We start from the raw sequence: 13009 nt of genomic DNA on the forward strand, positions 1-13009 counted from the left end.
CTTATGTAGTCTTTGTCAAAATTATATTTGTAACATGTTTTTAATGTTTCTGTTTACCTTGGAGCTTTTCTCCCCAGGCCTCCGCTGAAAATGGACATGCATCCAGTCGTACTATCGCTCTCTGAAGATTAGTAATTTTAGGCATTTCATAGTTAGATGCAAAGTAGTAGAATGTATTAGATAAAAAGGCTGTATTAATCCTTGATTGGGTTAGATATAACTTAAGTTGTTGTATAGTACGGACAAATGCCTGCTTTATACAGTGTGCAGGTTAGGTATTAGACAGTATATGATGAATGGACAGGACAGGCAAGGAGATACTGGACAAATGTTTGGATCTATAAAGGCAGATTAAATAGAAACCATGTAGGCAAAACACGGGACACAACATGATCCTTTTTTCTCATAATTTCTGTTTCATTCATGTGGTTCACAGAGAGTATGGACACAGCTGAGATATAAAAAAGATGATATTTCTTACTAAAGTTTCAAAAATGTACCCTGATGGGATTATTGTACCTATTTTCTTGGCAATGACTTGTAAGATGCAAACCGATAAAAATAAAAGAATGAGTTTGTTATAACTGTGTAGTTATTAGTAAAACCTGTGTGGCTTAACAGCATGATAAAGTAGTAGTTCAAACACAGTTATGGGAAAGAAAAACTGGGAAAAAGGAAATAAAAAATGAGGAATCCCCAGAGCTAAATAATGTTCAAAATCCATTTAAAAGATTCATTGATTCTTCACTTCAAGCCTTTAAAAGATTTTTTTTTGTCTTACCATTTTAGGCTCAATTTTAAAACGCTGGAAGAAAAACTGGTTTGACCTTTGGATGGATGGTACTCTTATTTATTACAAGGATGAGACACGCGAAGACATGGAAGACAGAGTGCATATTAAGTTCAGCTGCACCACAGTAAAAGCTGGCAGTGAATGCAGAGGTAAGAATGCTGTTGGAACAATTTGCAAATTAACTGAACTATAAAAAGTAAAAGTATAAAAAGGAAGTCAGTTTTGCATAGTATGGATGATACCTGCATTTCTGTATGTGATTAAAATGAATGAATGTTTGCCAGGCTTTCAGAAACATTTGCCTTTCTGGCAATGAACCATTGCTGCAGCATTGCTAAATTCCCTCACAAAACATGCACTAAAAATAATGTCTGAAATGCTGAATTAATTTATATTGACTATTCCAGAAGTGTCTTTCCATTAACATATGTGTTATACTTATTGCATATAAGATAAGTAATAATAATTTATTTAGACACTCATTGTAAATACATAGTAATACTGGGCACATAAAATAGTGTTGGCATATAAGTTAAGTTTTATCTGCCATTGAACTGCATTAGACTTCAAGAGGTAGGTACAGTCTTCAGTTCCACACCACTGAATTTGGTAGTAGCAGTGACAGATGGATCATTGTGGTTACTTCACTTTCAGACCTACAGCCATCATTATGTTAAAACTTTTTTAAGTTTTAATTTAATTGTGTACTTCAGCTTTACTTATGTCTGCCTTTAAACATTGTCTGTTTTGTTTCAGTCTAAACTAGACAGTGGTTTCACGTTGCTGGTATACTTAGAGTAGCATGCAATATGGTAGCCTTGTGCATTGCAGATGTGCCACCTTATCCACAGTACATCACAAATCTGTCTCACTACCTTGCTATAATGCAGAGAAATTGATGAGGAATGAAGTTTGCTTTGTATGGTAGTGCTATTTTAAAAAGGTAAGACAAGCACATTAAAATAATGCTGCTGTGTAATAATAGCATACAATGGCAAAGTCATCTGTTATCCTCTGTAGAAGGGTTCTAGTTTAATTACTCAGACTGTGTTCTTGTGTCCAAACATTGACCTCTCACCATGAGAAAAATATGAAGTATAAGAAAAATGGTATATGTAGCCATGATTTACCTTTATCTGGTTGACTAACATGAGTGTTGACATCCTGAAGGCAAACCTCTCTACATCAAAAACAGAAACTTTGAATTCCTAACATGCTTGTGCTGAGGTTGCTTCTTAGTGCATACAAATATTGCTTAAAAAAAAAATAAATCATCCCCCCATGTTGGGGGGGTGGCTGTGCCCTGCTAATTATCTATATTAATTCTGAGATTGTACAGTCCCTGGGGAAAGGGAATGTTTCCCTACCTGGGGATTGTCGATCTCACACACCTGTTGATTATATGTAAATTCAACTAAATGCAGTTAATTAAACAGATGCTGACCAAATTCTCTGCCGACAAAACCAACAGAACGCATATTCAAATATGTACAAGTGTGTATCTATGTATGTGTATGCATATGTGTATACTTTGGCTAGAATGTTTTCAGATGGATAAAAGAAATTAAAGCGCAAGGAAATATACTGATAGCTTCATCACTGCGAACCATAATAATTTTTAAATGAATTGTTCATTGCAATTTTTGAACCAGAAAATACTCTCTTTTCATAATTGTACTATACTTTATGCATGAACAGTCCTCTAAAAATAATGTGTGCAATGTGCTCAATAGCAACTTAAGTTAGAACTGGCACTTTAACTCATTTTCTCCTTACACCATTGCTTATAGCATTGAAAAAAGTTCTATCATAAAGATTAGTTAGCATTTGGAGCAGGAGATAAAGGGTTTGTTTAAAAATGGTTGTAGGCAACTGTTCAAATAAGAAATTTTTTAGATAAGGCTTTATTCAGTCTGCAGCCACATAAGCACCTATTGCCAAATGTGTGTGTGGGTGTGTGCGCTCACACACATGTGTGTGTGTGTGTGTGTGTGTGTGTGTGTGTGTGTGTGTGTAAATATATATATAGAGAGAGCAAGAGAGAGAGAGAGAGAGAGAAACACACACACACACAGATGGAGAGAGGACACATACACACATGTGAAGACAAAGAGGATATTCCAAGAGACACAGGAAAGTATTGGAAATATTTTCCTTGAGTATAGTTATGCACTGTGAATTCATGAGTGGCCATGCCATATGGCATGGGAAATAAAAGAAAAAGATTAAAAGAAAAGTCAATTATTTTGGGGTGGTTCCTGTAGCAGTTAAGCAAAATAACATATAAAGCTACTATCGTTATAACCAGAAAGTATAATAGAGGAAACCTCCTTTCCAGTATAGTATCATTTACAACATGTGACAATGAACCTTATGCTGAGTTCTATTTCTTCTGCTCTGAATAGTTACCAAATGCACACGACATAAAAACAACAGAAAAACAATGGTTGACTCAGGATAAAACGGATCCACAAATCTTTTTAATATTAATATCGCACTCACAATCTGGCTCCACCAGACTTCATCAGAGTTGTACACAAACAATGGTAGCAGCATTAAATAACCAGTTTCATTAACTAATTAATTCAAACCAGCCAATCCCTGCAAACAAACAGGACTTCCTTAAAGGTATAGTACCAAATGCCCTATTGTACAAACAAAATAGTAAGTACATTGTTAATAATTCATCTTTTTGTAACAGTCTATGAATTTGAACATCTTAAATTTCATTTGTAATCAAATGCACCTTTTAAACCATTTTGAACAAAAATAATAAATTAGTAAAAATAAAACTAAACACCTTTCTTAAAAATATATTTTTATCTCTCTGATCACACACACATTTCTAAGTTATCTGCTTCCTCTTGGAAAAATTGGAACTCTAATGTTAACACTAGTTAGCTCTCATTCTCAGGATACTCGAAATAGAAGTATTTTCATTAAGACCTTGCACCATAGAGGCATTCAGCCTCAATTGCCGAACTAATTCTTTAAGTTCAAGTGTGTCCACTGTGTCTGCACCCGTAATGTTCCTCACTACTTTATTGATGACAATAAACAAAACGTTTTGATATGTTTCACATTGTGAACAATGTCTCCTAAGGGTATTAGTAGATTTCTGCTTCTTAATGTCATAAAAATGTTCTCTTATTCTTTCTTTCAGCTTTCTTTTGGTTTTACCCATGTAGAATACATTACAGGCTGTGCAGGTAGCCAAATATACCACCCCAGAACTGTCACAATTACATCTCCCTGGACAAGTGATACTCTTATCATAGCCATACACTGTGACATAAGCTCCTTTGTTAACTAAGGATTATTAATTGAAGAGTTACACTTCAGTGATTTATCCTGAAGAAACGTTCTCTAACTTGTATCTACATTATGCTAGTTGTTATCCATTACACCAAAGGAGATGACTTGTGAAAAGGGCAAATGGTCCATTCCTCCAGATTAACTACTAAAGATGATGTGTTTGAGAAAGAGTTGGAGTTTTCACGTACCCTATTTATAGAGAGGGGTTAACACCAGTGTTGTTACATGAAGATAAGAGTGAAATTTTAAGGGCATGACACAGTAAATGTGCACCACTTTTAGCACCAAAAAGAGAACAAGCTACAGTGAGGTCCCCAGTTGTAAAGGTGGTCAAGACTAGGAGTACATCTATACTAGATGCTGTTCAATTTATTATTCCATTCGGTAATGATATTTATAGATATATTAGCCCACTCCAGAACAACTGAACGTGTGCCTTTAGGTGGCTTACCAAAACTCCTTTTCAGTAAGGGCAGATAAATCAAAAAACTTACTGGTAACCAATACAACTGACAGGTATACTGAACTTGCATTTGGGCTTATGAATGTGTGTGGGCATTGTCGCTATTGCAGGTTTATCTACGAAGTACCTTATGTCAAGGTGGATGGCTATGATAGGAGTATTGCTTGTCCAGGGAGATATAACTGTGACATTTCTGGGTTGGTATATGTGGCTGCCTGCACAGGCTGTGATGCATTCTACATGAGTAAAACCAAAAGAAAGCTGAAAGAAAGAATAAGAGAACATTTGTCTAACATTAAGAAGCAGAAATACACTAATACCCTTAGTAGGCATTGTTCACAATGTGAAACATATAAAAAATGTTTTTTTTTTGTTATTGATAAAGTAGTGAGGAATATTAGGGGTGGAGACACTGAGAACACACTTGAAATTAAAGAACTGGTTTGGCAATTGAGGCTGAATGCCTCTATGATGCCACGTCTAATGACAATATTTCTATTTTGAGTATCCTGAGGATGAGGGCTAACTAGTGTTAATGTTAAGATTCCAATTTTTCCAAGAGGAAACAGACAACTTAGAGATGTCTATGATCAGAAAGATAAAAATATATATATTTTAGAAAAGTATTTAGATTTATTTTTACTAATTTATTATTTTTTGTCAAAATGGTTTAAAAAGGTACATTTGATTACAAATGAAATTTAAGATGTTCAAATTCATAGACTGGTACAAAAAGATGAATTATTAACAATGTACTTAACTATTATGTTTGTACAATAGGACATTTGGTACTATACCTTTAAGGAAGTCCTGTTTGTTTGCAAGGATTGGCTAGTTTGAGTTAATTATGTTCAGATTAATTAATTCAGACAAAATTCAGACAAAAACGCTTAGCAGTGTGTACCAATACATTTTAATTGTTTTACATTTCTGATTGTGAGTGTGATACTAATATTAAAAAGATTTGTAGATCCATTTTATCCTGAGTCAACCGTTGTTTGACTCTGAATAGTTGCTTGGGTTGCATAGATAAACAGAGAAAAAGAAGAAATGAAAAACTGATCCTAGAATTTGAGAATTTTTTTGGGGAAAGGGGCTTAGCAAATAAAATCAGTACATGCACAAGCTTCTTAAGAAAACAAAGACAAGAGAGAGCCCCTCCTTCCAATAGCATCACCATTGATGTCAAAAAGTCAGCACACCTATGCTGGATCATCCTCTTCCACTTATAAAAGCAACTTCAAAGTATTGAAATGACACTGTTGGATTTTAGCTTGGCCTAGTGAAAGAAATAGGAGTCCTGACAGATCTTTGACCATTTAACTAACAGATAGCTGTATTGAAAATTCAGGACATTGTAGGTGTAATGTACTGTGTTACTCTAGAATACTGCAGTGAGCTAGTCAGGTAAGAGATAGTAGTGAAAGATCAGAAGATGACAAGTGAAACAGAAGTGAAATACATATATGATACAAATCATTCCATTTGTTGGAGATGGATTCTTAGCCAGCGTAAGTATTTCTGGGCCATGACATAAGGAAAAGAAGCAGTCCAAGTCCCTTTTTCTGTTAGATCACAGTTCAAGAACAAAGTTAATGGACTAAGCAAAAGAATGTATGGAATGCAATAATAAGGTGCCTTTCACCTGAAAAGAGGGTGGGGGCACAGCTTATGGTACACAGAGTCAGTACAGTCTTGGCAGGAAGACAGGCTGTGCATACGAACAAGAAATGAGAACGAATGCCTTTTAATAGAGAAAGTATAAGGTAATTAGCTGATAGCTTTAACAAGCAGGAGAATGTTGCCCAACAATACATAAATCATAAAGCAGCACCAAAAGTCCATGGCCAGATAACGATGATCATGTTTCATCTCAAAGGCAAAACACTTGGTTGATTTTGCTGTATAAATGTCTTCATAGGTAATATTGCACAGTAGTTCAAACATTCTATATACATTCAGAATTTGATAGTTTTAAAAAAAGTTAATTAAATACATTATGGTTAAATACATTGGGCTAGATATGGAAGACTTTTCAGCAACGTGGTAAAAGAATTTGTATGATGAATGGTCATGTGGCTGGCATGACATGTCAGTGCTGAGCAGCACCGTCTGGCACGATATTGGCTAATGGCAGCATAATGACATGGTAATGAGCAGCATTAAAATGGGCATCTCTGTGTAGGATAATGAAGCAGATCCAAATGGTGGAGTGATTCAGGTGTAAATGCAGCACAGTGTAGCTGCACTAGCTGTATATTTGAACCTGACCAAGTGGTCAGAATGCGCAAATCTAAATGTAATGTTAAGGGTTGCTGCAGCTTTAGCAAATGTATACCTGCAAGAGGCTCTTATTGCTGTTGCCACACCTGACAGTGAGTGACGTTGCCTTTGGAGGTGGAGAATCATCCGACCATGTTTAACATTTCATGCACTCCATGACACTAACATTGTGGACTGTTACCGTGTTGCTAGGGCTCCATTCATGAAACTATGAACATGAGTCAGGCTCATCTGCAGTCCCATGTGAGTCATAGGTTCATAGATGTGTACTAGGTTAACAACCACTAGAGCCTATTTAAGCTAAGCCATACACACCAGCTTCTTACAAGTTCTGGTACACTTGATAACTGTAAGCGGTGGCTTGAGAGATGAAGCATTTACAAACAGGGGCCTGGGAGGTGAACCATTTACAGACTGCATGTGTCCATTAGAGGCATGGGTTCCAAACCAGGGATGAATTTCTTGTTCCCCATCCAGTTGTCAAAGTTACACTTGAATTGGTTTAAGAAGGAACTCTATTTCACATGGATGGGAGCCTGTTCCAGAGAAGGAGCAGTCTCTGGGATACATACTTGTCTCTCCAGCAGGTCTTATTTATATCACAGACAAGGTTTAAATCTTTATAGTGGGTAGTTCTGGTGCTGTTTGTTCTGCAGATATGCAGGAGGTCCATCATGGTGGGGTCTGACAATGCTTTGTATGCCAAGCATAGATCTCCCCTCAACAGCATGTAGGAGACAGAATACATGGATAGGGCCTTGAAGCAGTCTGCATAGGACATGCTGCTTATGCCCTGTATTCTTTTAGTGAAGAACCTCTGTGGACGTTCCATTTGTTGCATGTGCCTGGGTAGGTACATACCAAAGTGGGCATTGTACTATTGATGGGTCTGATGAATGCTGAGTACAGTTGAACAATGACCTCCTTGAACCTAGATGCCATACCTTTGTTTGTACGAGGCACAACATAGAATGATTTCCTCCTGTAGACACATGACACATGTGTGTGTGTGTGTGTGTGTGTGTAAATGTATATATAGAGAGAGAGCAAGAGAGAGAGAGAGACACACACACACACACAGATGGAGAGAGGCCACATACACACATGTGAAGACAAAGAGGATATTCCAAGAGACACAGGAAAGTATTGGAAATATTTTCCTTGAGTATAGTTATGCACTGTGAATTCATGAGTGGCCATGCCATATGGCATGGGAAATAAAAGAAAAAGATTAAAAGAAAAGTCAATTATTTTGGGGTGGTTCCTGTAGCAGTTAAGCAAAATAACATATAAAGCTACTATCGTTATAACCAGAAAGTATAATAGAGGAAACCTCCTTTCCAGTATAGTATCATTTACAACATGTGACAATGAACCTTATGCTGAGTTCTATTTCTTCTGCTCTGAATAGTTACCAAATGCACACGACATAAAAAAACAGAAAAACAATGGTTGACTCAGGATAAAACGGATCCACAAATCTTTTTAATATTAATATCGCACTCACAATCTGGCTCCACCAGACTTCATCAGAGTTGTACACAAACAATGGTAGCAGCATTAAATAACCAGTTTCATTAACTAATTAATTCAAACCAGCCAATCCCTGCAAACAAACAGGACTTCCTTAAAGGTATAGTACCAAATGCCCTATTGTACAAACAAAATAGTAAGTACATTGTTAATAATTCATCTTTTGTAACAGTCTATGAATTTGAACATCTTAAATTTCATTTGTAATCAAATGCACCTTTTAAACCATTTTGAACAAAAATAATAAATTAGTAAAAATAAAACTAAACACCTTTCTTAAAAATATATTTTTATCTCTCTGATCACACACACATTTCTAAGTTATCTGCTTCCTCTTGGAAAAATTGGAACTCTAATGTTAACACTAGTTAGCTCTCATTCTCAGGATACTCGAAATAGAAGTATTTTCTTTAAGACCTTGCACCATAGAGGCATTCAGCCTCAATTGCCGAACTAATTCTTTAAGTTCAAGTGTGTCCACTGTGTCTGCACCCGTAATGTTCCTCACTACTTTATTGATGACAATAAACAAAACGTTTTGATATGTTTCACATTGTGAACAATGTCTCCTAAGGGTATTAGTAGATTTCTGCTTCTTAATGTCATAAAAATGTTCTCTTATTCTTTCTTTCAGCTTTCTTTTGGTTTTACCCATGTAGAATACATTACAGGCTGTGCAGGTAGCCAAATATACCACCCCAGAACTGTCACAATTACATCTCCCTGGACAAGTGATACTCTTATCATAGCCATACACCACGACATAAGCTCCTTTGTTAACTAAGGATTATTAACTGAAGAGTTACACTTCAGTGATTTATCCTGAATAAACGTTCTCTAACTTGTACCTACATTATGCTAGTTGTTATACATTACACCAAAGGAGATGACTTGTGAAAAGGGCAAATGGTCCATTCCTCCAGATTAACTACTAAAGATGATGTGTTTGAGAAAGAGTTGGAGTTTTCACGTACCCTATTTATAGAGAGGGGTTAACACCAGTGTTGTTACATGAAGATAAGAGTGAAATTTTAAGGGCATGACACAGTAAATGTGAACCACTTTTAGCACCAAAAAGAGAACAAGCTACAGTGAGGTCCCCAGTTGTAAAGGTGGTCAAGACTAGGAGTACATCTATACTAGATGCTGTTCAATTTATTATTCCATTCGGTAATGATATTTATAGATTTATTAGCCCACTCCAGAACAACTGAACGTGTGCTTTAGGTGGCTTACCAAAACTCCTTTTCAGTAAGGGCAGATAAATCAAAAAACTTACTGGTAACCAATACAACTGACAGGTATACTGAACTTGCATTTGGGCTTATGAATGTGTGTGGGCATTGTCGCTATTGCAGGTTTATCTACGAAGTACCTTATGTCAAGGTGGATGGCTATGATAGGAGTATTGCTTGTCCAGGGAGATATAACTGTGACATTTCTGGGTTGGTATATGTGGCTACCTGCACAGGCCGTGATGCATTCTACATGAGTAAAACCAAAAGAAAGCTGAAAGAAAGAATAAGAGAACATTTGTCTAACATTAAGAAGCAGAAATACACTAATACCCTTAGTAGGCATTGTTCACAATGTGAAACATATAAAAAATGTTTTTTTTTTGTTATTGATAAAGTAGTGAGGAATATTAGGGGTGGAGACACTGAGAACACACTTGAAATTAAAGAACTGGTTTGGCAATTGAGGCTGAATGCCTCTATGATGCCACGTCTAATGACAATATTTCTATTTTGAGTATCCTGAGGATGAGGGCTAACTAGTGTTAATGTTAAGATTCCAATTTTTCCAAGAGGAAACAGACAACTTAGAGATGTCTATGATCAGAAAGATAAAAATATATATATTTTAGAAAAGTATTTAGATTTATTTTACTAATTTATTATTTTTGTCAAAATGGTTTAAAAAGGTACATTTGATTACAAATGAAATTTAAGATGTTCAAATTCATAGACTGATACAAAAGATGAATTATTAACAATGTACTTAACTATTATGTTTGTACAATAGGACATGTGGTACTATACCTTTAAGGAAGTCCTGTTTGTTTGCAAGGATTGGCTAGTTTGAGTTAATTATGTTCAGATTAATTAATTCAGACAAAATTCAGACGAAAACGCTTAGCAGTGTGTACCAATACATTTTAATTGTTTTACATTTCTGATTGTGAGTGTGATACTAATATTAAAAAGATTTGTAGATCCATTTTATCCTGAGTCAACCATTGTTTGACTCTGAATAGTTGCTTGGGTTGCATAGATAAATAGAGAAAAAGAAGAAATGAAAAACTGATCCTAGAGTTTGAGAATTTTTTTGGGGAAAGGGGCTTAGCAAATAAAATCAGTACATGCACAAGCTTCTTAAGAAAACAAAGACAAGAGAGAGCCCCTCCTTCCAATAACAGCACCATTGATGTCAAAAAGTCAGCACACCTATGCTGGATCATCCTCTTCCACCTATAAAAGCAAGTTCAAGGCATTGAAATGACACTGTTGGATTTTAGCTTGGCCTAGTGAAAGAAATAGGAGTCCTGACAGATTTTTGACCATTTAACTAACAGATAGCTGTATTGAAAATTCAGGACATTGTAGGTGTAATGTACTGTGTTACTCTAGAATACTGCAGTGAGCTAGTCAGGTAAGAGATAGTAGTGAAAGATCAGAAGATGACAAGTGAAACAGAAGTGAAATACATATATGATACAAATCATTCCATTTGTTGGAGATGGATTCTTAGCCAGCGTAAGTATTTCTGGGCCATGACATAAGGAAAAGAAGCAGTCCAAGTCCCTTTTTCTGTTAGATCACAGTTCAAGAACAAAGTTAATGGACTAAGCAAAAGAATGTATGGAATGCAATAATAAGGTGCCTTTCACCTGAAAAGAGGGGGGGGGGGTACAGCTTATGGTACACAGAGTCAGAACAGTCTTGGAGTACACTGGAAGACAGGCTGTGCTTACGAACAAGAAATGAGAATAAATGCCTTTTAATAGAGAAAGTATAAGGTAATTAGCTGATAGCTTTAACAAGCAGGAAAATGTTGCCCAACAATACATAAATCATAAAGCAGCACCAAAAAGTCCATGGCCAGATAACTATGATCATGTTTCATCTCAAAGGCAAAACACTTGGGTGATTTTGCTGTATAAATGTCTTCATAGGTAATATTGCACAGTAGTTCAAACATTCTATATACATTCAGAATTTGATAGTTTTAAAAAAAAGTTAATTAAATACATTATGGTTAAATACATTGGGCTAGATATGGAAGACTTTTCAGCACTGTGATAAAAGAATTTGTATGATGAATGGTCATGTGGCTGGCATGACATGTCAGTGCTGAGCAGCACCGTCTGGCACGATATTGGCTAATGGCAGCATAATGACATGGTAATGAGCAGCATTAAAATGGGCATCTCTGTGTAGGATAATGAAGCAGATCCAAATGGTGGAGTGATTCAGGTGTAAATGCAGCACAGTGTAGCTGCACTAGCTGTATATTTGAACCTGACCAAGTGGTCAGAATGCAAATCTAAATGTAATGTTAAGGGTTTCTGCAGCTTTAGCAAATGTATACCTGCAAGAGGCTCTTATTGCTGTTGCCACACCTGACAGTGAGTGACGTTGCCTTTGGAGGTGGAGAATCATCCGACCATGTTTAACATTTCATGCACTCCATGACACTAACATTGTGGACTGTTACCGTGTTGCTAGGGCTCCATTCATGAAACTATGAACATGAGTCAGGCTCATCTGCAGTCCCATGTGAGTCATAGGTTCATAGATGTGTACTAGGTTAACAACCACTAGAGCCTATTTAAGCTAAGCCATACACACCAGCTTCTTACAAGTTCTGGTACACTTGATAACTGTAAGCGGTGGCTTGAGAGATGAAGCATTTACAAACAGGGGCCTGGGAGGTGAACCATTTACAGACTGCATGTGTCCATTAGAGGCATGGGTTCCAAACCAGGGATGAATTTCTTGTTCCCCATCCAGTTGTCAAAGTTACACTTGAATTGGTTTAAGAAGGAACTCTATTTCACATGGATGGGAGCCTGTTCCAGAGAAGGAGCAGTCTCTGGGATACATACTTGTCTCTCCAGCAGGTCTTATTTATATCACAGACAAGGTTTAAATCTTTATAGTGGGTAGTTCTGGTGCTGTTTGTTCTGCAGATATGCAGGAGGTCCATCATGGTGGGGTCTGACAATGCTTTGTATGCCAAGCATAGATCTCCCCTCAACAGCATGTAGGAGACAGAATACATGGATAGGGCCTTGAAGCAGTCTGCTTAGGACATGCTGCTTATGCCCTGTATTCTTTTAGTGAAGAACCTCTGTGGACGTTCCATTTGTTGCATGTGCCTGGGTAGGTACATACCAAAGTGGGCATTGTACTATTGATGGGTCTGATGAATGCTGAGTACAGTTGAACAATGACCTCCTTGAACCTAGATGCCATACCTTTGTTTGTACGAGGCACAACATAGAATGATTTCCTCACTACTGTAGACACATGATGGTCAAAGTCTAGATTACTGTTTATGTATGTCCTCAAGTCATTGACCACTGGTCTGCTCTTAGGGGTGTGTTGTCAATATGATGT

The 13009-nt window shown here is 36.6% G+C and overlaps 1 protein-coding gene across 1 annotated transcript in view; it reads left to right on the forward strand.

The window, feature by feature from the left end:
* The window catches only part of PLEKHB1 (pleckstrin homology domain containing B1), a 542187-nt gene that overhangs the window by 107956 nt on the left and 421222 nt on the right, over positions 1-13009 (forward strand). The window contains exon 2 of the mRNA XM_044072211.1: positions 790-942. Within this exon, the coding sequence (XP_043928146.1) occupies positions 790-942 (153 nt within the window). The remainder of the gene's footprint in view (positions 1-789; positions 943-13009) is intronic.

This window comes from Protopterus annectens, chromosome 5.part0, assembly GCF_019279795.1.
Source record: "Protopterus annectens isolate FY-2018-M chromosome 5.part0, PAN1.0, whole genome shotgun sequence".
Classification (NCBI taxonomy): Eukaryota; Metazoa; Chordata; order Ceratodontiformes; family Protopteridae; genus Protopterus; species Protopterus annectens.